At 35.2% G+C, this 26,323-nt stretch overlaps 4 protein-coding genes across 5 annotated transcripts; 2 read left to right on the forward strand and 2 right to left on the reverse strand.

The window, feature by feature from the left end:
- The first annotated feature begins 1,845 nt into the window (after nt 1-1,845).
- LOC133300413 (uncharacterized) lies at nt 1,846-5,441 on the forward strand. Of its 2 annotated transcripts, none has more exons than XM_061499948.1 (8): nt 1,846-2,018; nt 2,166-2,421; nt 2,851-2,980; nt 3,158-3,275; nt 3,945-4,036; nt 4,146-4,215; nt 4,350-4,432; nt 4,967-5,441. In XM_061499948.1, exons 1-8 carry the CDS (start codon nt 1,905-1,907, stop codon nt 5,061-5,063), a joined length of 960 nt encoding a protein of 319 aa, XP_061355932.1. In that variant the 5' UTR covers nt 1,846-1,904; the 3' UTR covers nt 5,064-5,441. The 2 variants fall into 2 exon arrangements, with proteins under 2 accessions (XP_061355932.1, XP_061355933.1); XM_061499949.1 differs by having other exon boundaries at nt 2,857-2,980.
- A 1,702-nt stretch (nt 5,442-7,143) lies between these two features.
- LOC133300411 (exocyst complex component EXO84B) lies at nt 7,144-15,128 on the reverse strand. The gene is made up of 7 exons (XM_061499946.1): nt 14,699-15,128; nt 12,990-13,087; nt 11,681-12,737; nt 10,700-11,215; nt 9,330-9,518; nt 7,657-7,793; nt 7,144-7,535 (listed from the first exon to the last, which is right to left on the reverse strand). Exons 1-7 carry the CDS (start codon nt 14,846-14,848, stop codon nt 7,373-7,375), a joined length of 2,310 nt encoding a protein of 769 aa, XP_061355930.1. The 5' UTR covers nt 14,849-15,128; the 3' UTR covers nt 7,144-7,372.
- Nucleotides 15,129-18,439: 3,311 nt separating this feature from the next.
- LOC133300426 (ATP synthase subunit epsilon, mitochondrial) lies at nt 18,440-19,488 on the reverse strand. Its single transcript, XM_061499969.1, has 2 exons — nt 19,219-19,488; nt 18,440-18,681 (listed from the first exon to the last, which is right to left on the reverse strand). Exons 1-2 carry the CDS (start codon nt 19,412-19,414, stop codon nt 18,653-18,655), a joined length of 225 nt encoding a protein of 74 aa, XP_061355953.1. The 5' UTR covers nt 19,415-19,488; the 3' UTR covers nt 18,440-18,652.
- Nucleotides 19,489-20,855: 1,367 nt separating this feature from the next.
- Nucleotides 20,856-24,271, forward strand: LOC133300420 (probable xyloglucan glycosyltransferase 5). The gene is made up of 5 exons (XM_061499962.1): nt 20,856-21,587; nt 21,897-22,205; nt 22,291-22,581; nt 23,077-23,190; nt 23,284-24,271. The coding sequence occupies exons 1-5, from the start codon at nt 20,856-20,858 to the stop codon at nt 23,926-23,928; spliced, it is 2,091 nt and encodes a 696-aa protein (XP_061355946.1). The 3' UTR covers nt 23,929-24,271.
- The last annotated feature ends 2,052 nt before the right edge of the window (nt 24,272-26,323 follow it).

Raw genomic sequence — 26,323 nt, forward strand, 5'->3', positions numbered from 1 at the left:
TTTGTTTTCATCACTAAGATGCTTCACGCATAATAAAATATAAAGCTCAAATGTAAAACTAAAAGCATCCCTTTATGAGTTTGGGAATGACACGATACAACTTGATTCAAAAGCGACTGTTTGCCCCATCACCATTTCCCGCTGAAGGTTGAGACCGTCAGTACAAAGAAATTATATAAGACGGTTTATGCAACTGTCATCCACGTAAAATTATGCAATTTCGAGCAAGTTCATCTTCATTCATCAGAGCATGCACAAAAATGGTGCATCAGAAACTCTTCATAAAAGTTAACAGGCAGAGTTATTCCATCCGTCGTTATTTTATCTAGCAAAGTTAAAATTGATTATAACTATATAATATATATAATATATTAAAGGTAATGCTACACATAAGCATAATTTTTATTTTTTTCGCAAAACAACGGATTTTAGGTGGATTTGAGCATATAAACATTTGAAAAATGTGTGTCCTTTTAATCCATGTAAATTTATGTTATTTTAAGATAGAAATAGACAAACAGAGATATAAGTTTCACTAATTAAAAAAATAAAAGATATAATTCTCATCTCTTTATGTCTATCTTTATCTTCAAAAAATATAAATTTACGTCCTCTCCCTAAACATTATACATCTAGCATTGCCCTTAAACAACTGTGCGCGTGTTAATGCAAGTGTAAATGAAATCATAATAAGCAGAAAAGTGAGTTAGCCTAGCCCAAGAACTCACCCAATATATGCAATCTTTTTGTCTAATTCCTTAATTGTGTTGTTCACAAAATGGATGATCGTGGACTCAAATTCGCTGTCTACTTTTTTCGTCCTTCATTTTTCCCAATTAAAGCATACTAATAAATAAAATAAAAAAATCTCTGACAATATATTTTTTATTGTTAATTTTTTTTTGAGATGTTATTTTTTAATAATAAGAAGAAAAGGGGACATAAAATATATATAAGTTATTTTAATTTTTAAGTTTATAGATTTATTAAACTATTACTTAAGATGTCTTGTTATTTGATAAATGTATTTAAGCTCTGACTAATGGATTAATAATAATAACAACTAATATTGGGAATAATGGATTGGAGACTTTGGAGTCATTGACTGTAGATTTATACGGTTGAAAAAAAGGGAAAACATAAAAATTAATTTGAATAACATTTACACAAATTTTAAAAATAAATAAATCAATAGTGTGTATATATAGATAATACAAAATGAAAAAGGATTAATTTATATATGTATAAGCCTCAAATTATTTTTAAATCAATCAATAACTTTTTACTAGATGATTTTATTTCAAATTTATCGTTAGATTGAAAGTTCTTATTATATAAAATAATAATTACAACATATTATTCTAATATAAAATTATTTATTAGCTTATAAATATATATATTTTCAAAATAAAAAATATTTAATTATACTGTTATTATTATTTGGGATAGGAAATTGTGACACCCAAGTTATGTTACACCCATGTGACACCCAGTCAATCTCACCGTTAGATCGCTTATGTTGATCCAACGGTTATATTTATTTCCATCTTTGTATGGTCATGATTTCCCAAATTTAATATTTTATATTTATTTCTACCTTTGTATGGTTATAATTTCTCATATTTAATGCTTTCACTTTAAATTTGGGAAATCATGACCATACAAAGATGAAAATAAATGTAACCGTTGGATCAACATAAGCGATCTAACGGTGAGATTGACTGGGTGTCACGTGGGTGTAACATAATTTGGGTGTCACAATATCGTATCCCTTGTTGTTTACATAAAATTAAGAATAATTATTATTTATTTGCAACATTTAAAAACCCCGGGGAGTGAGGAGCGTAGAGTAGTAGATCGGTAATATTGGGGTTAGGGTTTGCGGTGTGTGTGAATAAGGGCATATGGCTGGCACCGGCATCCACCCATACCACCAACAATGGCCACCAGCAGCTGCTGCAGCTCCTCCTCCTCCTCCGCCATCTGCTGCCGCTCCTCCTCCTCACTCCACCGACGAGGTTCAACACTAACCTATTTCATTCTTCTCGATCTGTTATCATATTACTTATTCTTTATAATTGACATTCTAATCCATTCAATGTTCCACAATTATAATCGCTTTGTTTTGTATTCATCAACAAATTAAGGTGATTTGGTGTGTTTAGGTTCGAACGATATTCATAACAGGTCTTCCCGAAGATGTGAAAGAGAGAGAACTGCAGAATCTGCTGAGATGGTTGCCTGGGTTCGAAGCTTCTCAACTCAATTTCAAAGCTGAAAAGCCTATGGGTTTTGCTCTCTTCTCCGCTCCTCACCAAGCACTCGCCGCCAAAGATATTCTTCAGGAGATGCTCTTCGATCCTGAATCTAAGTCTGTCCTCCACACTGAGATGGCCAAGAAAAATCTCTTTGTCAAAAGAGGTCAACTTCCTTTTCATTTAACTCAATTCTTTATCGCTTTTGCTTTTATTGTTTATTTTCAAATGCCACAATTACACAAGGTTCACTGATTGTTTAGGTGGATTTCTGATCTCTTATTAGTTATTTCATTTGCTGAAATTAATGTATAGTAGTGAAACTGAAACCTTAGCTTGACATTCTGAAATTTATGTTGTAAGTTTTTCGCTCACTATTTGTTAACAGTTTTTCAATGCTCACTCTTTCCCACTGAAGCATGTTAATGAGCTGCTCTTCTTGTGTGCTCAAAATAAGTAGCATTGTGTCGAACCTTGTTCATTTCAGAGCATTTTTCTATATGTATCTTTATCAAGTGCATTGGAATTCCATATTCCACCCTTAAGTGCTATTACTATTCTCTTTTTAGATGTACTTATTTTGATTTCTTTATAGGAATAGGAGCTGATGCAGGTGCTTATGATCAAAGTAAACGTTTACGCACGGCTGGGGATTATACACACACTGGTTATGCGAGTCCATCTCCTTTTCATCCTCCCCCACCACCTGTCTGGGGACCACATGGGTAAATACCACCTATATCTTCACAACTTCAAAAATTTCCCAAATTAAAAAAAGAAAGCTGAAATTGTAATCACAAAATAACATTTTTCTTTTGCACGATGCTCCATATATTTTACCAAGTTCAGTATGTTTGCTTTTAGTTTGTGACAGTTTATTTGTTTTCATTTTCTTGATCCAGTTACATGGCTCCGCCACCACCTCCTCCATATGATCCATATGGTGGCTATCCTGTTGCACCAGTACCAATGCCTACTCCTGCTCCCATAGCAGCGCCTAGCAGTTATGTTCCAGTACAGGTGAGAACGAATTGAAGTATAAATAGTGCTATGGTTTCACTTGATTTCTACATCTATGATTACATCATTACTTGTTGTCTTGCAATGTTCAGCTTATATTTATAATAAATGGAAGGAGAAATTTTAAATTGTGTCAATTATGTTCTGCAATGTTTGCTTATTTAAGTTCTCTTTAGGTTGAAGAGTTTCATATCTCCGCGCTAATTGATGTATTATTATTATACAATGTTACTTATACAAATTGATGAAGTAATCTATCAGCATATTAATTTGCTCATGATTCTGTTGCTGCAAAAAAATGTTTTTTGCAGCCACACATAGAAAGGCGGATCCTGACTTTTTTTAAAAAAAAAGAAAAATGAGTAGGTCTTACTTTTTCTATGTCTTTTGCAAAAAATCCCATCTGCAGTGACTGCAGAAAAAAGGGACCCATAATATAATGTACAGATTAATGCTATATAGTAGGAAAAAAATCGTAGGTGGTTTTACCTGAGTTCTTTTCTTGCTGTGTTGTATGTTTTGTCCGGATATCTGATTGTTTTTGTATTTAATTTACTATGTTGTTTTGATTTTATTTGTTTATTAATAAACTTCCCCTTATACCTCCATTAGATTTGGTTATAAATGATAAAGTAATATAGTGTGTTTAACTTCTATTGTTCTCTACAGAACACAAAAGATAACCCTCCTTGCAACACCCTGTTTATTGGGAACTTGGGAGAGAACATTAATGAGGAAGAAGTGAGGGGACTTTTCAGTGTGTAAGTACATCTTATCCCTTTACACTGGCTCTTTTGTCCAGTTTATGCAGTATTTTCTATGCTCTCTCAAGTATGGGAATAATCTGTTGAACTTGACTTTTGGATGCAGACAACCTGGGTTTAAGCAAATGAAGATTTTAAGACAGGAGAGGCATACAGTTTGCTTCATTGAATTTGAAGTCAGTACCCTTTTGAACATATTTGTTGCTTTTAAAGTCTGACATCTTTTTCTAACTTATTATGATTAGGTTAATACTCGTGCTATGCTTTCATTTAAACTTTCCTCAATTTGGTATTCGGTGACTTATTGCAGGATATGAATAGTGCTACCAATGTGCACCATAATCTGCAGGGTGCTGTCATCCCAAGTTCTGGTTCGGTTGGCATGCGGATACAATATCCTTTTTTCTATTGTCAAGAACCTGGATGTTTTATTTGCTCTGATTTTTCCCCTTGCATATCTTCTTTCTAAAATTGACTGAGCATCTGGGGTTGTAGGACTTGGGATTACATGAATTTTATTTGCTAAAAATATTGCGTTTGTAGCAATGTACTGTACTGTGCATGTTTTCTTTTGTCTTTAATGTACCATGCATCGATGATACTAGAACCATGGGTTTCTTTCAATTATTTTTTCAATGGGGTTTCCTGACATTTTTATTTGTTTTGACACATTTTCCAACCTTTTAATCTGATATGGATACTGCTTCAAAAAGCAAGTATCAGTGCTACTTAGTCAAACTACATTGTAAATCTTATGGTTCAAGTTTTGTATGTTTTGACTGATGATTCTTTCTAGATCTCATATATGTCAATGTGTATTAAAAAAACCACCATCTACTGCATTCAATTTGGTATAAAATTAGTTGTGACTTTTCCATTGTGTTTTATGCAAGAATTTTTTTTGTGCTTTTCTTGACTTCTTAGTAGATATTCCAAAAATCCATTTGGCAAAAGAAAAGATGGCAACCTTCCCATTGCTGTTCCTAGTGCCAATGGAGCTCCACCAACCATGACTTATCAGTAGCTTGAAGGGGATGTACTCTGTTCTTTATGCTCCGACAAATATTACTACATAATAGGATGCATCTTGCAGCTGTTACATGCATCCATTGATTATCAAGTCATCGCCATTAGCATCCCTGCTCATGTGAATGAATGCACAGTGGCATCATATACATACATTTGGCTGTTATACTAATCGGACATGCATTTCTTGGCAGCATGTGTTGGTTCCCAGATTACTTTCGTAGTGTTTAGATGACGTTATCACCTGTAGAACTGATGCATGGGTCTAAATTTTGTTTGAATTGTGTGCTTTATGGTCATATATACTTCCTATGTACATTGACAGCTGGCATTGTTATCTACTTTCCACCTTTAGGTTCATCTATTGCTTCTTTGACATGACATCTTATGGTGATGCTTTGATTTTATTGCACGACTTTGCTAGGCTCTGGAGAAATAAGGATATCACACCAATGGTCATGCTGCCCTTTCCACTATCATTACCATTGTCATTAGACCACATTTTTAGCCTCTCTTTTTTCATCTGAACCCGTCATTCTTGACCCCATTTGATCAGAGCATTGATGTTGATGCTTTGAATTCAAGCTATTAAAAGTTATTTAAAGGAATCTCGGGAGTTATATATTGTCTGATTTATACAGGATTTCAATAGGACAAAGATTCCTTTCATAGTGGGGAGGTTCGTTACTGCTGCTGCCATGTTTTTGCAGGTAATTTTTGTTTACTTGGGGAAACTGCCATCAAATAAGGTTGGAACTTCTGTTGATTATATCAAGTGAAGCAGCAGGGTGCCCTATGAGTTTCTCATTAAAAAGCTGACAAAATTTGACACCGACATGTTACTTCCTAGCAAGTTTTCGAAATCTACTACTGTGGCAGAAGTTTTGTGTAGCCAAAGTGATTGGTAGGTTAAGAATAAATCCAGAGCGTAATAATGGTAGTTGGGATCCTCATCCTACTATAAATTTGATTTTCTAACTTTGGATATTTTCGCTGTTGACTCTTAAGCTGGAACATCGTTCATAATTATTTATTAAAAGTATTACGAATTTTGCCATTGAAACAGCAACCTCATCTAGTTTTTGGGGATAATACGAGGGGCATCAACTGTGATACCTCAGTTTTTCAAATCAATTCTTACTCATTATTGGTGTAGCTGCGTGAGTATTGAATTCTTGTCATCGAGCATCGACTAACAATTTAGAAGGTTATTTAGTGGGCTTTTTTTTTGCGCTGACAACGTTTTCGGTGCTTTCTGGACAACGGAATGCTCCTAGCGGCTTTAAGTTTTATTCAAGTCTTTTATACTGTGTCGCCGTAAAATATTTTTGAGAGGACTGATTATTAGTGTTTGCCTAAAGTGTGAAAGTAGGAATTTTAGTACTTGTTTGAAATTGTTTATTATGTTCTTTAATAGATGAAAAACAAAAATAATTATTTTTCAAACGATGTTAATGAGCTAAATTCCTTTTTTAGATCTTGCTAGTTGCTACGTAATCTGTCACCCTGAATGCCAGTGTGTGAGCTCTTTTTAAACGATGATATACACCAGTTTTGACCCATCGTTTGGTGAAACTAAGTTAATCTCTTTCCATTTATGTTAAAATCTTTGATTTCCATTAAGCACCTGTATTCAGAATACAAAACAAAACACAATTTTACGTTTACAAATCTGCCGGAACGCTGAAACTTCAGAGATTATAGAGTTTAAAAAGTTTATTAGAATAATAGTTTGAAAATTATTTACTAATGAGACATGATTTGATTACTTTTGACTATTTTTAACCATAGTAACATAAATTACGTTTGTAAGACTCACACAGTCAAAAATTATAAAAATATCAACTACATCACTTAGATAAATAATTTTTAAATTTTATTATTTTAATATTTTTTAAAATGATTTACATTGGTCAATTAGCCCTTAAACTTCTGCATGCATCTCGACCACTTGCAAATTAGTATCGTAGATAAAAAAGCAACTTAAAAAAAAAATCCAAAAAGCACGCTTGTTTTAAAGAATGTTTCAAGACAAGAACCAAATAATCAAGTCAACATTTACAAACAATTAAGGCCAAATTGACAGGAGGAAAAATCATTGCCAAACACCTGACTATGGAAACTTAATCTACACAAATGCAGGTTATCCCTCATTAAATTGAGGGAACACAAAAATGAAAGGGAGACTGATTGAAGGGTATGGAGAACATCAGGTGCAATGAAGAGAAAAATCTTAAGTACAAAAATCTGCCAGTAATTTCATGATAGATTGGACCGTGTTCTAATTTACAAGGATGTAACTAAACCTTAAGAACTACTATGAGATCTGACAGATGAAATTGATTGTGCAGAGACAGATGCAGTTGGGCTGTTAAGGTCCCTCTCCCCATTTATTTCCTTCGGTTTTCCACTTAGTCTTTCCATAGAATCTTGACATATTTCATTAAACCATTCATCTTCAGGTAGTTCTCTGACAACAAAAATTATATTAGACTCTCAAAATTGCAAAAACGAAGAGATCAACAGTTTCTAATGATAATGATAGAATGTTGATGGTAACCCATGACCGAAACAGAATTAAATTAGCCTACCTATATGGATCCATCCCTGTTGAAGAAAATGCTGCCATTGCTTTTGTTATAATCTCATTGACAGTTCGTTGCAAATTCCTCGACAAGTACCGCCCGTGGGAGGCAAAACATACGACAAACTTCATATCCAAATAGAACTGCACAACGTACAAAAGAAAATTATATGGCCGTGATGGACTTTGCAGCTCTCAAGGTTCCTTCATGTAAATTTTGCATCTATTAATCTTCCATGTCAGCAAATCATTAAACTAAATATGTGTTGAAATATATAGTCCCACATTGGTTGTATGTGCAACTAATGTGGAGTTTATAAGGCCTTGGGCACTCCCACCCTTTGAGCTAGCTTTTGGGGTGGTGTATCTCAAGGTTCTTTACATAGTATCAGAGCCTCGCCGCCCCCCACTTTCTCTTGTGGAATTTCTTAGCACAGGTAGGCTGGGCCTGTTGCATCATCCACTCTTCAAGCCCAATGGGCTCTCGTATGAGGGGGCGTGTTGAGATATATAGTCCCACATTGATTGTATGTGCCAACTAATGTGGAGTTTATAAGGCCTTGAGCACTCCCACCCTTTGAGCTAGCTTTTAGGGTGGTGTATCCCAAGGTTCTTTACAATATGCATGCATTTTCAAAGGTTCAAAAGAACAATACATTCAGCAACGTCAGAACATAGCGATTTTCTCCAGGTATTTCCTTGAGGTGGATGAAAGCATTCATAGTTCAATGTATAAATGAATCCGCTCTAAAAGCAGTTGAAAGCAAGACCGGAATCTAAATTGTTAAAATTGAGTAACTTGTTTCTCCAGGTATTTGATTATTGCATAGACTAACTGATACTTGTATATAAAGGAACAAAATAGCTGATGAGAACCAAGCCAATAACAACAGAAAACATAATTCAAATGGGTACTTGAATGAAAAGAGAGGCTTGTATTACTGGTATTAATCTCAAACGCACAAGCAAATCAACAGTACAAGAATAACAGTAATGGCAAGAAATTACCAGTGAAACAATAAAAGAAAATGATAGTACAGAGCAATTAGAGGCGCTCTACTCTCTCCCAAATCCCATGACCCAATTCAGATTCCAGATACCCAGACTTTCCTTTCATACTCCTATTTATTCTATGAAATTCATGCCAATGTCCACGTCCCTAACTATTTCCTGTTTAGCATGCACTAGAATATTTTTTGTTCAAACACTCCTTGCTGACTCAGCATCACTCTCCCAGCCCACTTATTTCTCTTGCTTGAAAGGTAGGGGACGTATCAATAGCTATGATACAGAAGTTGCATATAATGAAAAAATAATTAAAAGTTATTCATGCTATTGTAGCTTATTTTCATGCCTTTAAATTTGGTTTAGTTTCGATTGTTTTTATACTGTCAATTAATTTTTTTTGTATAGTTCAATTAAGTTAGAAAGGATTTATTAGTTAAAAAATATTTTTGTTTGAAGTACTGGTTGTTAGAACAGGAGGCTGGTACTTCGATCTCTAAGTGATACAAGATTTGCCTCACAAAGATTTACCCTAAATAAAATTCTCCTATTCAGATTTGCATATAAAGGCATCAATTCTTGTCTGTTTTGGTATGTAATTTTCTAGTAATTTCTTCAGTAACCAAAATTAAAGCAAATCATCTATGAAACACTAAACAAATTCCAATATCATACTTGTTGAAGTCCAAGAGGACCTAAAGGTCTTGGCCCTTCTTCAATATCATCCCAAAAGCTCTGGTCTTCTGAAAGCCACAACATAACGGTTTCCGTAAGTCTCATCAAGAGCAATGTAGCGAACCTTTCCCTCCCTACAAACATATCTGCTGCTATATTGGCCATTCTGTTCAGTTTTATGAAAAGCTCCTGGACAATAACATAATAGTCTCATCAGATCTTGAATTATGATTTTTGCATTACTCCACATAAAGTTAGCAGACAATTTGCATTGATTTTAGCAAAAAAAGAAAAGATAATTCATATCGCAAAAAGAAAAAAAAATCCATTCAAAAAACCCAACATGTGTGATACAAGTTATAAAGAATAATAGTTCTTTAATCAATATCCAAGTCAGAACACCATGGTTATAGAAGATGTGTTCAAAAAATTCAAAGGAAGAAATTATACGAACTCTGCTTGAAAATCAAATTCAAGGATGAGTAAGGATATTCTAACTACCAAAAATTCTTACTACCTATCACATCACCATTGGATCAAAGAGAGAGAATGTTAAAAAGTTTTTGAAGAGAGAGAAAATGTTAATCTAATGGTAATTAGATAGGTAGTAAGTTGGTAGTGGAAATTTTTGGTAGTGAGAATATCCCTCCTCTTCAAAGATAGGTTAGAATTTATGAGAGTGAATGGGATGATAGTATCAAACTGTATGAAGATATAAAATAATCATGTCTACCTAGGGAAATGGGAGGAGTTTCAATGTTTAAAATTCTCCTTCAATTTACATCATATTAATTTATCATATATATCATAAGATTGAAGGAGAGCCTTGGCATAAGGTTGGGGTTGTCACCATGTGACACAGAGGTCACCAGTTAGATTCATGTAATAAGCCAACAAATGAAGGTAAGACTGGCAACTATAGACTCTTCTCAAGACCTTATGCAGAGCGGGAGCTTTATAGAAGAGATATACAGATATGCAGCCAGCATGTAAAACTAGACCACAATGCACACAGACAAACTACATTATCTGAATATTCTGATGACTAAAACGTTGGAGTAGCTCGGAAATGAGACACAGAATTTTTTATTCCATTCTGGTGGACAGAGTGACATTTAAACCACAAGAGTATATTATAAAAGACAATAAAAAACTCCATAATCTTTATATTGGGAAATAACAACACTTAAGTACTCAGCCAGCTGATGCCTGTAAGAGTTTCTGCAAGTAAAATTATAATCATACAACAGAACCCTTGAACTGGTTAACAGAAACAGATTCTTTCAGAAAACTATTCAGTACTTCAGAATGCAAACATTGATTTCAAATAAAATTAACCAATACTTGGAAATATTAGGTTTCCAAAATACCTGAAAAATAAAAGATGGCAACCATTCAACTTCATCTACATTTCCATCCATATTTATATACATGTCCGCTGTAAGATGACTATCACCTTCCTCCGTAAAAATGAGGTCCAATGCATGTTGACGACAGAATGTATCTTTCAATCTGTCAACTGAACCCACAAGTCGTCTCCTCCATTCTCTTTGTTCAGGATGACGATTTTGCCTTTCTGAGGTTCTTCTTCGATTATCATCCTTGTAGGCAGCCTGATTTAGGGGGGAAAGCTTCATGGCCGCACGTGGAAGCAGTTCATCTGCTAGTAATGATGCATTAGCTAGCAATGCAATCTGCTGGGCTTCAGTCTCAGCCATCCGTACAATTTTGTTTCCAGAATCTTCAAAGCTTGCTTCTTCCTCCATTGATCCAGGTAATGCTTTTATGAGCATGTTCGCATAAGAGTTAAATGCTTGAAACAACCCTTCCAGAGCTTGGCCTCCCAACTGCATACTCAGCAGTGGTCCTACATCCTCAAAGAAGTCCTGCATAAGCATACAGAACATCCAGCATAAAGCGAATTGAAAACATAAAACCACTAAAACTACACACACAAGAAACATTGTATAGAGTTCAACATGATTACAACTTGTGGGCGAGTATGGGTATTTCAGTAAGGCAATTATTTACTGAATCTCAGTAAGAAGAAAGTTCAAAATGTTATTAAGAGACCAAATAAGAAAATTGAAAGAACAGAGAAATTCATAGACCAAAGGTGGATATTATTTATAAATGAACATGAATAAACCATCTGATTGCAGAGACAAAATTCTAAATATCTTCACATAAAGAGAAAAAATTTCCATTGCCAATCAAAATAACAAATATTTTGTGCACTTAGTTTTACAACACCAATTCACACTGTCCCAAACAATGGTGCATCTCTATTCCCAAACCAAACATCATTCCATGTAATAAAGTCAATATCAAGTCAAAACTAAAATTCTTACCTGGACCATAAAATTGAAGCGATGGGCACTACTTGTAAGTTTATGTTGAAACGCTATTGCATTACTAACGGGTATACTTGAAGGCCTGCCAGTTTGACGATTAGCTGTAGGAGGGTACATTAGTACCCAATCATCAGCTGCAGCCAAAGCAGCAGTACTCTCTTGAATTCGTTTTAAATTAGCATCTAATGCTTGTTCAACACTAGGCCTAAAAAGTTTCAAAAGCACAGGACACAAAGCCAGGCCACGTGCTTCCAACAATGAGCAATGACCCAATGCTATTTGAACACACTCAGCAGCAGCTCTTAAACCTCCTGCAGCTGCTGATGAAGCTAATGCGTGCCTTTTCACCAGAAGAGAAAATGCCTCTGTTTGCTTCGTAGCCCACATGACAAGTTCAGAAGTATAAGCTGGCTCCTCACCAAAAATAGCTAATGAATCACTTGCAGCTTGCGCAACTGCAGAAAATACCAGTTGTGCAAGAGCGGCAGTATATGCTCCTCCGTATGAGGTGCTTGATGGCCGAAGACTTTGCATATTATACTGATATCGTTGCAGATGGGCATTAAGTAGCAAGCTGTGAGCATGGGGACCATCTCCAAGTTTTTTAAGGGCTGAAATTGATGCACGAAGTTCAGCACCACGGGTGGAGGGTTGGCAAGCAGCTTCAGCTAGCTGATCAGCTAATTTTTGCCTACGTTCAGTAATGGAATTCTGTAGAGACAAAAGTAAAGATGGGTTGAGAGATTTCATCTCTCTTGCCTCAGAAACTACACGCTCTCCTTCATCAAGAGCAGCCAAAGCTTCTTCCACTCGCCTTTCAGCTAAGAGAACATCCAATAGATCAGGAAACTCAACTAACCATTTGTCCAGGTCTGATATCTCCTTATCTTCAGAATCTGATGTAGCACTTACAGAAAAACCATCAGAGTTGGAGATCGATAACGAATCAATATGAACTCCCTCAGCTAAACCATGTATCAAGGCAGCTTGTGTAGATAGCAGGTTTCTGATAGATGAAAGCTCTCCCTCTAAATCTGATATCTCCTTAGATGTTCTGTAACATTTAAATATTGCTTAAATTTAAAGCATGGTCAATGATAAACCAGCTAACATGTTTTTTAGCTGATATATTTTAAGGTGTGTCTCCATAATTTTACTCATATACTTAACATATGCATGTTATATTGTTTACATGTTGTCATTACAAAATTTCAGTTCAATTTCAAAAACATGAACCACTTTCTTTACTAGTTCAAGGAATCGTCTAGATTTTCAAAAAATTGAAACAAACTAACACAGAACTAACCGTATGAAGGCTGCATAGTTAGCATAGACACTTCGACGCATCTCCTCAGCAGAAGCTTTCTTCAAGTCCACTAAATATGTGCATAATTGCTTTATTTCCTGAAAAAAAAAAAAGTAAACATTGTCATAATTGATTTAGAAAATTTTACAACAGACAATATGAAGAACAAGAAAACTTTTCCCTACATGGTGTGAACAAAACAAATCCAGTAACAGGTTTCACCACTACATGACCAAATGGAAATAAAATTGTGACTAAGTGGTTATTACCACTGGCATTACTTACCCTCTTTGATTATTTTCATATGCTATGAGCACATCAAAGCCATTTCGCAACTACATGAGGCCTAGATAGACACAGAATAGTGTAAAGAAGGCATGTGTCTAACCATATAGACTGTTATAAATGTAGGAAAGAAACTACTACAAAGTTTCCCTTTCTAGTCTGTAGAATGAGTCAATTATCAATACAAAGTGATCTTACACTCAAATTTTTCTGAATAACAGGATTGACAAAGGGTATCAGCTGGTGCCAGGGAGTGAGGCACTAAATTCTTATCTAAAGTAGAGCTATTCCTCTCTTAACTGCCTAGCTTTCCGGAGTGGGCTCTCATCGAGATTAAGAATGCAAATTAAAATGGAATTCATGTGTCTATGGCTAACCGGTTGAATGATGTTCATATGGGATAATTTTTTAGTACTCCTATAGTACATATTCAATCCACATAAATTAGAAACACATGGACTCACATGGCATTAAAAATGAAGAAGTGGATGAAGCAAACGAAGTTAGATGAGTCATGTATTAATAATTTAAGTGAGTGAAGTAGCAAAAATTTATCTCTTCATAGGCATCATCACTGGCATCATGTAGGTGTAATTAAACAACTCCCCATGAAACCTAGACTTGTGAGGGTAAGGGTGAAAAAAATCCTTGTATGCAGTGTTTCTTTTACATTTTTGCAAAGAGGTTATTTCTTGAATTCAATCCAATGATCTATCGATCACAAAGGAGCAGCTTTGTCACTGCTCCAGCTTCGCCCTTGTCACGTAGGTATAAACAAGAATAGCAAAAGAAAGACAAATCATTTGCCAATTTCCCATTGTACTTTATTGACTTTTCTATATTTAATTTTCTTAAAAGACATTATATATAGGGTAATTTGAATGAATGTATTTGTTTGTACAATGTTTTGCTAGAAAACTTGTTGATTATTCATTTGGGATATCTGATACTATGCTTATTGTCCGTTTGAAATCGGTGATTTCGAAAAGCTGGTGGGAATTTAATACTCCCTTGTTTGGGACACAGAGAGAAACCCGGAGGGAATGATTTCGGAAAGGAAATCAATTAGTTCTATGGCAGAAAATGGCTTTTCCCGTGAAGGAAAAGTTAAGTAGGAGCATGCGATTTTCGTTGTTTTACACATCTGCCCCACACAAGCAAATATTGAAGTCCATCTAAAAACTCGTGGTTTGTTGATATTAGTTCTAGTAATAATTTTTGTTTTCCTATTTTTTTTTTTTTAAAAAAAGTTTTGAAACAATCAACTACAACCACAAGCGAAAGCTCTGGACCGAAAATGGTGGCACGTAATCCAAAGCAAGAGGAACAAAAAAAGCATGGATAATTGAATATCTAATTTGGCCACCTGGCTGGTTTTGCATAACAGATAGAAAAAGTTAAGTAATAAAAGGGAAAAAGGGAACCTTGTCGTTGAGGGAGCAATTGGACTGGACATATGACTCGGCATCGAATTTATCAGACTTGAAGGGATTGAGACCTTCTTCGAGCTTTGGTCCGTTCTCCTTCACACTCACCGTTGTCCCTCTCGACCGAGATGTCTTCCCCGTCGCCATATCCACAAAATTGTGAGATGACACCACCAATCACCAATCACCAATCAGAAAAGTTTAGGGTTGAAATATCAAAATTCAAAAGGTAGATCCACGCACAAATCTAGAAACATGGACGAAATGCACCATGGAAGCTCAACTCTACAACATGTGTGAGCGCGTGCAGCAAATATATATATATATAGAGAGAAAGAGAGAGAGAGGGGGAGAGGGTGAAAGAGAGAAGACGGGTGTTTTGTGTTTCTCTCTCTGATCCCTACGGAAGCGGTGACGGTAAGTAAGACTTATGAGAGAGAATGCCAGCACACCCACGCCTTCCCTCTTCTTACTTTTCTTTTAACTGCTTCTTTTTATTTTTATTTTTGGGTTTTTTTTAAAATACTTTTCGCTCCAACTTCTTCAACTAATAACTTGCTTGTGGAAACAATTTTTTTTTTTTATCCATACATGATGGATCCTTTGCACCAAAAGTGGATACTCAATTTTTAAATTAATATGAAAACAACTTGATGATTATATATTTGATAATTATGTCATCATTGTTTATTTAGTCAGTAATTAATATGAAATTGGTAATCATGGAAATTTTGTACTTTATATATATATATACACGAAAATAAATCATCTCATATCTTATATAATATAATTGTGCAATATAAATTAGTGATTATTTTTTTTCATTCACCTTAATGTTTTTTTTTTTTTTTTACTTTTAATCACCTGAAATTATCTCATGTGCGATAATTGGCACAAGTATGTATAGCTTGCACCACGAGCATCTGGCGATACTCACCATTCTTCTCGTGCTCCCTGCTCTGAGTTTTGACAACTTCTTTCTTGAGCATCATAACAAGTAACAACCTCATCAATGTTCCTGGGAGTTATGAGCTGGAGAGCAATATCAATAGTCTTCCTCCTAATATCAAGATTTGGAGTGAAAAGTGCCCTAAGGACATCCAAGAATTGGGAGATGTAAATGAGTATGAGATTTTAACACTAAACAGATCTGGTGAAATTTCAAGATTTGGAGTGGAAAGCGCCCTGACGACATATGCCGACAAAAAATTAGATATTTTTTCTCCGTGCGATGCACGGGTACTGCACTAATAATTATTAGAGTCACAATCGATAATGTATTAAATTAATCTTTCTAATTTTTGAAACATATACGGTTAGATGGCTCATTCATGGTTTTAAAGTGCATCATAGTAAAACCTTACATCAAATGCATATGTTTCATATGGGAATTGAATCGTGATATTGTCAATGAAAAAAAATTTCCGGAGAATATTAAAATTAAGGGGGACTTTCATTCTGAAAAAGAGAGTATTATAATATATTTATTGAAATTATGGATTGTGTAAAATTTTATACCTTGATTTTTTTTATTGAATTTGTAATTTTTATTAATAAATTTAATATAATTATATTAGGCTTCCTCTGTCATTTTTAAAGAAAAAGAAATACCGAATTCATAAGATTGTTTTTTTTAGTACAAACTAAGATTGTTTTATTATATTTGTAACAGGATAATAGGAGGATAAAGCGCGTCCCTGACTCCTGAGTACCTGAAAACACCATAAACTATGTACCTGAAAACACCATAAACTATGTATATATATTAAAAAAAAACATAAACCGTAACACAGACACACAACATAATCAATATAAGCTATTTCGGGTGTCAAAACGGGTTGACACGATACGAATTTGACACGAATACATCAATACAAACACGACACAAATTTTTATTCGTGTCAAAATCTTCAACACTGACACGACACGAATTTTTTGCGGGTTGATACGACACGACACAAATAACAAGCAAATTAGAGGTCAAAACTGTAATCGACAAAATAAAAATGGATCGAAATTAAAAAAAAATAATAATTTTAAAAAAATTAGAGTCGACACGAACACGAATACATCAACACGAACACGACACGAATTTTTTACGTGTTATTTTTTTCAACACGATACGAAATTTTTTACTGGTCAACCCGAATACGAATTTTTCATGTTGTGTCGCGGATCAATTCGCATGTCAAAACCTATATTGACACCCCTATTCATCATGTCAGAGAATCTAGCTGGCTCTTCGTCCAACTCTTACATTTTATACATATTTTCCCTGCCTTCCACCCATCAAACTGATTGTGAACCTCATGATTTTCTTATTCATCAATCATAAGGAAAATTCCTTTTTTTGAAGTTGAAAAACTAATACTGATGACCTGGCATGTGGCTGTACCATTTTGTAATGTTATTTCCGACATCTTATCTTTGTATGGGAATCAAATTTGCTTTCTCATTTTCTTGTCTGTCTTTTATCTCTTTAATAAATATTTCATTTTACTTTAAAAACAAGATTAATTAAGAACAGCTGAGGTAATTTTACCGCCTATGAGTTTGACCGACCCATTCAATAGGCAGGTAGAGGGTTGCTCAGCTAGGAAGCTCGGTGCTTCCATTTTAAGCATTTGTTTTTTGACAGAAGAGGTTAAAAAACCACATTAGCACTTGTGAAAGCATCATGGCATGTGCTCCCTGATCCCTAGTCCGCAAGTAAGTTCTGTTATTGGATAGGACATTTCACTCTCTCTTAGTAATTTGGTCAAGGGAACCACCTCTCCAATTGGTGATTGCGTAGCTATTAGTTGCAGCATGCATTAGTGCCATTTGGCAGCCAGTAGTTACAAACTATCAGCCAAATGCCATCACCCATAAAAAGAAAAAGAAAAATTTAGTGCTTGCATCTGAAAATATTTGAAAAAAGAAAAAAATTAAATAACAACTAATTAAGTGATATATACTTTTTGTCTGTCACAAAATATGACCAACACTAAATCTTCAATTAGAGCTGGCAAAATGGGCCGAGCCCGCCAGGCCGGCCCGGCCCGCCCGCCAAACGGAGCAGGGCGGGCTGAGTTTTCTAAACCCGCTGCCCGCCCGGGTTGATTTTTTTTTTTTTAATTTTTAATGTAAAATGTTACAGGCTTGGCGGACAGAGATATCTAGCCCACCTTCAATGGCGGGCAGGGGCGGGGCAGGCAGCCCGCTTTGCCACCTCTATCTTCAATGCATCAGTTGCACTAAAGATTTATTCCATAAAAACATTTTGCCAGCTACAACAATTTGACATTCTAACGAACAAAATGACTACTTGGAACAACTAGCAGTTTGACAGCTGTATAACATACTTTTCTGACATATCTTACTTTCCCTTCACGAATTACATCATTGAAATTTGAAAGTTCCTTCAGCATTCAGTATCGAATGAGCTATGGAGAAATTATGCATATATATACACGAGGGACCAATCTTTTAACTTCGCTTACATATTGATGCATCCTTAAATATCATCCAAAGGTCATGTTTACAACCTTGCCTTCATGTATTTGAGAGTGATAATGCATCAAACAAGCATGGTTTAGCCCAGGCTTTGAATCCCCCTTATTACATATTTCAAATAGTGTAAGATTCATTTTAGGAAGGGATATTGTCATTTAACTTACTTTCATAAACTTATGACCCAACTTAACTTAGTTGGGCAGCTTCTCAATTCTCATTTCAGGACCTCCAAGCAGATGAAAGTTACACAACCACTCATCATTTCGTTTAAAATCATATGTTTAAACGTCAATTATTACAAGATTAACCATGCAAATGCAAAATCCAATGCATGTGCCTTATCATGGACAGAAAAAAACAAAGGAGTTAAACATAGAAAACCACAGGAAGGTTCAAAATAACAATCAACTTAGCAGCTCAAAGATTTATGCATCCAAAGCTTCCAACTATTCCGAATCAATGCTCCGGGGTGTCCGAACGAATAGCTGATAAAAAAAAAAACCATTGAACACTTTGATCAGAATACAGCAAATACAAAACTAAATAAACCAGACGTTAACTGCAAATCATTAGGAGTCAACTAACAGAAAACAAAAGGCCATTTACACAAAACAAATATTGTGAACAAGCAACAATATATTATACCTTAAAACAACAAAGTCGAAAGAAACCTCTCCACTAATCCTTAACAAGAGCAACATTTTTAGCTACTAAGTTTGTTGGACAATGTAGAAACTAGCAGTCAATGATGTCATGAGCAATGTAAACAGAATTTGGAACAAAACAAAATTAGTGACAAAAAGACATCAAGATTGCTTATCAATTAAAAAATAAAAATACAAATAGAAGCAGAGATAAAAAGACATAAAAGACCCTAAACAAAGTGAGCCCAATCGAAATTAGCGATGCCCTAATTAAGATAGATCTTAGAGTTTCAGATATTAAAAACAGTTGATTAACTATAATAAGAGGATTGGTGAATAGAAATGAAAATTGAAGAGAAGAGAAGAGAAGAGGCATACTAGGTTTTTGGGGCTTGCCGTCGACCCATTTAGAGAGAGTGAAATGAACCTTCTCGCGAGAGATGGCTTCGGTCTTGTGTGGTTCCTTAAGGCAATTCCTCACCAGATTCGCGCATATGTTCGAATACGTTATGTACGTCATCCCCGCTGCCCTCCAAAACGGCACCGCTCCTCCTCCTACTGCGTTCGACGCCATCTTCTCTCTTCTCTCTTCTCTCTTCTCACTTTCTCTCAATCTCCTCCTATTCTTCTCTCTCCTCTCTTCTCTCTTACCCTACGCATCTGTTATCTCAACTCCACTATGGACTGGACTGGACTGGACTCATTTCACCTTTTGGGCCAGGCCCGCTTTCTTTCCCTTCTCCATTTCATTATTATATATATATATTTTTTCAATTTTCTTTGTTCGGAAGACGAAAAATATTTTCGGTACATCTGATTCATCGAGTGCTTAATACATTTTTTATCATATATGAAAAAAGAGGAGGTTATAGTTATTATTTTTTTTTCTTACTATCTTTTACTACTAAATCTTAACCGTTGATTTTCGTCAATCTAACGGTTGTAATTTATTGGGTCATACTTATTAATTAATTAATAATTTTCAATAAATTATAACTGTAAGATTGACGAAAATTAACGATTAAGATTTAGTAATAAGAGATAATAAAAAAAAGATAATAAATATAATCTCTTCGTCTGACAAAAATAACACATTTATTTCTTTCAATATCCCTTTTTCTCCATTTCAAGAAAGAAAGTACCTATTTTATAAGTATTGAAAATACGCTCGAATTTTATTTTATTGGGATTCGCATTCTATGTATGTTTCCTTTTTCTTTAATTTTATTTTAAATAGAATTCCTAAATTATCACTCTCTAATAAAACTATTAATTTAGTCCATCTACCCACTTAAATTATGAGATATGAGCTTAAGTGACATCATGAAATGAAATTGCCAAAAGAATGGATGTAAATGCTGTTAGATGAGCGTATATATTGTAACTTAAATGTTGTAGCATGTACTATATACTTAAAAGAGAAATGTGAATGCCCGTTCTCCCGTGAGAGGTTTAATTAATGCCTAATGCTGGGTTTAATCTTTTCCTTTCTTTCTTCAAAAGTAAAGTTTTTTTGCCTTTAATTAATGAGAGCATATAGATTATTATAGAATCTCGTTCAATCTGACCCATGGAATAAGTGGAAAGTTAAATTGTTTATTTATAGTAGCAATAAGTCAGTAACTTGTTCACTAATCATAGCCACATGGATTACGTCTTCAACATTTATAGAGTAGAGTAGACTAAGCCATCTTGGTCATTTCAATATTGGGTTTGTTTCCTCCTCATGTCTCCAACTCCAACATAGACAAAAGACAAAGAACCCCACACACACACACACTTACTTCAGAGTAGAAATGGCTTGTACCACGTTACTCGTTCGTAGGATTATAAAATGGCGGATCTGACACAACACAACTGAAATGAGTTTGTCAATCTTTCCTTCTTTTCCCTGTGGTTTCTAAAACTTGTTACTCAGTACTAGTCAAGGGATCTCCTAACTCGTGTGTGTGTGTGTTAAGTGTTTTTGAAAAAGTAGCCTCTTGTAGTTTCTGTTAGTCCAGTAACAAATACAAATGGTTCCAAGCATAGATTTTTCAAAGTGGTGGTGGGTAAAGGACAGTTCAAGTTCAAGTTCAAGGAAAGGAAACCCGGTTGTGGTGACTATGGAGAACCCCAATTACTCTGTGCTTGAAATAGATGCCCCTGACTCTGCATTTCAGCCAGTTGACAAGGACAGAGGTAAAAATGCTAAGCAGTTCACATGGGTTTTGCTTCTCAAAGCTCATAGAGCTGTCGGTTGCCTTGCTTGGCTTGCAAATTCTCTTTGCTCATTGCTTCGTGCCGTTAAGAAAAGATTGTTTTTTGGGCATGTGGAGACTGAAAATTCTGGCAAGGCAAAGTTTCTGTTTCGAGTAATTCTCACGTTCTTGGTGATTGCTTTGGCATTTCTTTCATTTGAACTGGTTGCTCACTTCAAAGGGTGGCACTACTTTCACAACCATAATTTGCACATTCCACAAACTTGGGAGATCACAGGATGGTTTCACACGGCCTATGTTAGGTGGTTGGAGTTCCGGGCATACTATATTGCTCCCACAATTCAATCTCTCTCAATCTTCTGTATACTTCTCTTCATAATTCAGTCTGTGGATCGAATGCTTCTGTGTCTTGGTTGCTTGTGGATCAAATTCAACAAGATTAAGCCCGTGATTAAAGGGGTTCCTCCCAATTCAGATGATTTGGAAGGAGCCAACGATGGATATCCTATGGTACTCGTTCAAATTCCTATGTGCAATGAGAAAGAGGTCACAGTCTTCTCTTATTCCTATGTACTCTACTCAGTAGTACTTACTGCTTTCTATTTTTTTTGGAAAAAGAAGAAGAAGAAATTGTCGGTGCGGTTAACTCAAAACCAATCAATCGTCAAGTGATGATAATTCCCCTCCCCCCTTAAATTTTTCTTCTGTTAGTTTCATCATAAAATTGAATTATAATGTCAAAGGAAGTAATTAGAGTAGTAGTTGACTGCACGATGCCACAGGGACTGGTGTTTTGATTTTAGAGATTATTACTCTTCCTATTAATGATGATGATGACTTTGGCATTAACTGTAGGTATATGAACAATCTATTTCCGCAGTGTGCCAACTTGATTGGCCAAAAGATCGCTTGCTAATTCAAGTTCTGGATGATTCTGATGATGAGGGTATACAGTGGTTAATCAAGGGAGAAGTCTCAAAGTGGAGCCAGAGAGGTGTCAATATCATCTACCGTCATAGGATGTTTAGAACTGGTTACAAAGCTGGAAATCTCAAGTCTGCAATGAACTGTGATTACGTGAAGGATTATGAGTTTGTTGCAATTTTTGATGCTGATTTCCAACCAAATCGAGATTTCCTCAAGCAAACTGTTCCACATTTTAAGGTGGCTAAATTTTTTTGTTTCTTCCTTGTTATTTCATTAATCTATCCATTATTTTCCCATTTTCATTCTTAAGTTTGCTTTGCAGGGAAATCCTGAGCTGGCATTGGTTCAGGCTAGGTGGGCTTTTGTAAACAAGGATGAGAACTTGCTGACACGACTTCAAAATATTAATTTGTGCTTCCACTTTGAGGTTGAACAGCAGGTTAATGGGGTCTTCCTTAACTTCTTTGGTTTTAATGGAACTGCTGGTGTTTGGAGAATAAAAGCACTTGAAGAGTCTGGTGGCTGGCTTGAGCGGACAACTGTAGAAGATATGGATATAGCAGTCCGGGCCCATCTGAATGGTTGGAAATTTATCTTTCTCAATGATGTCAAGGTAACCATTATTTTTTGTTTTTGGGGTCTCAGTCCAAGCTATTGCGCATACTCAGTTACTTTCTATTTTTTTATTTTTTTTGGTATACCGACCCTAATTATCTGTTTGAAGCGAATTTCCCTCTGTTATCCTCATAAGTTCAACTTTTTCAGCCTGTCATGGGATTAATTCCGAGTTAGGATTTAGTCACAGTTAAAAATCTTTTTCTTTTTTCAAAGATGTATTTGATAGGAATCGAACCTAGGTTCTCTCACCACCTACTCAGCCTTCCAACTGAGTTACCCCAGTTGAGTTGGATTAGTTACTTTACATTTTTATATGCCTGCAGCCTACAACGAGAGTTGTAGTATATATTGACTTGTAAAGTTAGGATGAACTTGAATTAGGTGAAGTAATTAAAGACATGTTTCACTAAATCTTGGGATGAAATACCAGTGAAAAAATGTTAATATGTTCAAATTAAGTTCCAGGTAGTCTAAAGAACACATCTTTCAGGTGCTTTGTGAGCTTCCTGAATCTTATGAAGCTTATAGGAAACAACAACATCGATGGCATTCTGGTCCAATGCAACTCTTTCGTTTGTGCCTTCCAGCCATCATAACCTCTAAGGTGAAATTTTGAGTGTTTTCTTTGTGTATTGTGCATGCCACTATTTCGGAGGAGACCACAATTTAAACATGTTCTCATGTCATAATTTTGCAGATTGCATTCTGGAAGAAAGCAAATCTAATATTTCTATTCTTTCTGCTTAGAAAGCTAATCCTCCCGTTCTATTCTTTTACATTATTCTGCATCATTCTTCCTTTGACAATGTTTGTCCCTGAAGCTGAGCTACCTATCTGGGTTATTTGTTATGTTCCTGTATTCATGTCGTTCTTGAACATTCTTCCTGCCCCAAAATCCTTTCCCTTCATTGTTCCTTATCTGCTGTTTGAGAACACAATGTCAGTTACCAAATTCAATGCCATGATATCCGGTTTGTTCCAGTTGGGAAGTTCATATGAATGGATTGTTACCAAAAAAGCAGGTCGATCATCAGAGCCTGACCTATTAGCTGCTGAAGAACGGGAATCAAAGACAATGAGTCTCCAACTTCACAGAGGGACTTCTGATAGTGGACTTTCTGAGCTTAACAAAATAAAGGAATGCCAAGAAACTGTTCCTACACCCCCTCTAAAGAAAATGAACAAGATATATAAGAAAGAGCTTGCCCTTGCATTCTTGCTGCTTACTGCTGCTGTTAGAAGCCTTTTATCTGCACAAGGGATGCACTTTTACTACTTATTATTTCAAGGAGTGTCATTCCTCCTTGTAGGTTTGGATTTAATTGGAGAACAGATGAACTAGAGGATCAGAAAGAATGTCTAAAATAGAAAATTGATTATTATAAAATCAAAATAAATAAAGAAGCCAACCAATAACCAATATGGATTGTTGCAAGACAGTTGGTTTTGGCAGTTATATTTTCAAGGTGCCTGAATATGACTCAGGTAAAATGCTGAAAGCTACCGTGGGTCAAATCATAAATAAGTTTGTTATTCTTTAAGTAAGTGCCTTTATAGAGATTTTTCTGTTTTTTTTTTTTTTCATTTTTCCTGTGTTTACTTGTCTTTTGTCTGTTGTCCACAGTACAGTCATTTTTCTGTAGGATAAGCCAATTCATTTTGTCTCAGCATCACCCTGTCGCTCACATCACTTTTGGTTGATATGTATCCTGTTGAATGACATTGATATGTCACAACTCCCGACAAAAATATGTTCTCTTTGGAGTTGAAGATTTGTATGTGTTTATGGATCCAAATTTCACTTACATCCCGCTAAACGTTAACTTGGAACAATTCATGCTATTATGTTAAGTTAGTTTCTCGTTTTCTGTTGGTTCTGGTAAAAGGTTAACTAAATTTTGTTTATCTTTGTGAATTAAAGCGTTGAAAACTGTTTAGAATGGTGAAAGAAAATATTGTCGGCAGGCAGTGGAGATTGACGACAAAGAAAGCATGGGATTGTATATATGATCATACGGATAGTGATTTGGTTCATTAGTGTGGATTTTGGGCCTTGGATTTGCAAAAGGATGTGAATCGTGCCATTGTCCCACATTGGACCCATTTGTTTTAATTCATGCATAACTAAAGATGAAAGCATACCTCTCATACAAGGCTTGTGGACCTTGCTGCCTCAACAAAGCATTTTCTTTTTTGCTTTTGTCCTAAATCCATCATAGCAAATATACTTCTTTTTTTATAACAATTTACTAAGAGACTTTGGCAAAAATTTCAGACTAATTTAAACAAGCCAATCTTTTCTCTCAATAAAATTTTCAATTGTCCCATTCGTTTACATGATATGGCCTATTTTACCAACAAACAATGAGTATGCTTTTACTTTCATGGAGGGGCAAAAAGAGCACTTTTCCATCTTATCCTTTCTTTGGATGTCAAAAACATATAAGCAAGTGCAGAATGACTTTGCTCCCCCCTCGTTCCCTTTTCATTAAAGATTTGCAAGGCAAATGAACAAATAATAATATATAAAAAACTAGGGAAAAGTGTTTGTAATTTTAAATGACAGAAAGTTATGTCATTTTAAGAGAGATACAGACACAGAAAATTTGAATTTTAAATTAAAAAAAAATCACTCACTTTCTCTCTCTCATGATTTCCGTTTTTCTGTGTCTATCTCTCTCCTAAAATGACAAACACCAAACCCAAAAAACTATTAAAAAGATCTAATTTGACCATTTCTTTTTTAGAATAAAGATTCCTTCTTGATCCAGCTTCAATGCTGTTAAGATTTGCAATTTTTTTTGTTTGTTCCTGGAAAGCTACACGAGACACTTGTTAGTTGTTAGTGCTTCTGCATCATTCAATATTACATATTTCAAAGTGGAAATGTAAATATGACTATTAGGTGAAGGTGTATCCTACCCTGTCAGATAAAGGTTTGTCTTTTAATTAAAACAGTGTATGAGAACGTACTTTGCCTTTGGCCTTCAAACATTTCTTTCATGCCACGCGTCATAGGAAACCAGTGTAAAAATGATTATTCACAGGACATTCAACTACAAGTTAATTGCTCCTTGCATCTTTCTGTTCACATTGTTGCCCGTGTTCACCTTTCTCCCGTGAATCGCAATTATATCTCAAAACATATCATAGTTGAGAGAGTGAGAGAGAAAGAAGGGTCAATGCTTGTGTGCTTTTTTCTACCTAATTGTTGCAAAGTGCAAGCCTCAACCATCTGAAATTCAGAGGATAAGGGAATATCATACAAAACTAGGGAGGATGAATACATAAACAGTGACTTTCACTCACAATGTCTTTTATAGTTAAAGAGTCTAAAATAATACAGACATGTAAAAGCATTCCTTAAAATATTTCTTCTTCATATACACGAAATCATACCATAAAAAATTACAAGCTTTTTCGTTAAGTGCTTAATATTGACCTTTAGCACTTTATTGGCATGTAATAATACCAAAGTGAGGTGCCTAGAGAATTTGTTATGGAGAAGGCTTAAATCTAGCAAGAATGTATTTTAAGAAACTTGTCTTTTTGTGATTGAGGAGTCAGTGGAACATTCAGCAATACCAAACGAACCTCGAATGCAACAGGCCAAAGTTGCCATAACAGTGCAATCCTTAGGACCATTCTTTAAAGGTGACACCAGGCTTGACCCGTATTGCCAAAGCAGTGTCCCTCTCCCTCCAACTCCAACTATCACATTTTAATTGAAATACAAT

The sequence above is a fragment of the Gastrolobium bilobum genome, unplaced genomic scaffold (genome assembly GCF_033153095.1).
Source record: "Gastrolobium bilobum isolate Gb01-03AN ecotype WA unplaced genomic scaffold, APGP_CSIRO_Gbil_v1 utg41252, whole genome shotgun sequence".
Lineage (NCBI taxonomy): Eukaryota > Viridiplantae > Streptophyta > Magnoliopsida > Fabales > Fabaceae > Gastrolobium > Gastrolobium bilobum.

Excerpts from the sequence above, each read along its gene's own strand:
- LOC133300413 (XM_061499948.1), top strand. The coding sequence starts at position 1,905 with ATGGCTGGCACCGGCATCCACCCATACCACCAACAATGGCCACCAGCA. Across the intron at positions 3,276-3,944 it reads GCAGTTATGTTCCAGTACAG|AACACAAAAGATAACCCTCC; the intron begins GTGAGAACGAAT and ends TGTTCTCTACAG. Across the intron at positions 4,433-4,966 it reads TCGGTTGGCATGCGGATACA|ATATTCCAAAAATCCATTTG; the intron begins ATATCCTTTTTT and ends ACTTCTTAGTAG.
- LOC133300420 (XM_061499962.1), top strand. The coding sequence starts at position 20,856 with ATGGTTCCAAGCATAGATTTTTCAAAGTGGTGGTGGGTAAAGGACAGT. Across the intron at positions 22,206-22,290 it reads AAACTGTTCCACATTTTAAG|GGAAATCCTGAGCTGGCATT; the intron begins GTGGCTAAATTT and ends TTTGCTTTGCAG. Across the intron at positions 23,191-23,283 it reads CAGCCATCATAACCTCTAAG|ATTGCATTCTGGAAGAAAGC; the intron begins GTGAAATTTTGA and ends ATAATTTTGCAG.
- LOC133300426 (XM_061499969.1), bottom strand. The coding sequence starts at position 19,414 with ATGGCGTCGAACGCAGTAGGAGGAGGAGCGGTGCCGTTTTGGAGGGCA. Across the intron at positions 18,682-19,218 it reads CGGCAAGCCCCAAAAACCTA|CTATTCGTTCGGACACCCCG; the intron begins GTATGCCTCTTC and ends TTTTTTTATCAG.
- LOC133300411 (XM_061499946.1), bottom strand. The coding sequence starts at position 14,848 with ATGGCGACGGGGAAGACATCTCGGTCGAGAGGGACAACGGTGAGTGTG. Across the intron at positions 13,088-14,698 it reads ATTGCTCCCTCAACGACAAG|GAAATAAAGCAATTATGCAC; the intron begins GTTCCCTTTTTC and ends TTTTTTTTTCAG. Across the intron at positions 7,536-7,656 it reads ACAGGGATGGATCCATATAG|AGAACTACCTGAAGATGAAT; the intron begins GTAGGCTAATTT and ends TTTTGTTGTCAG.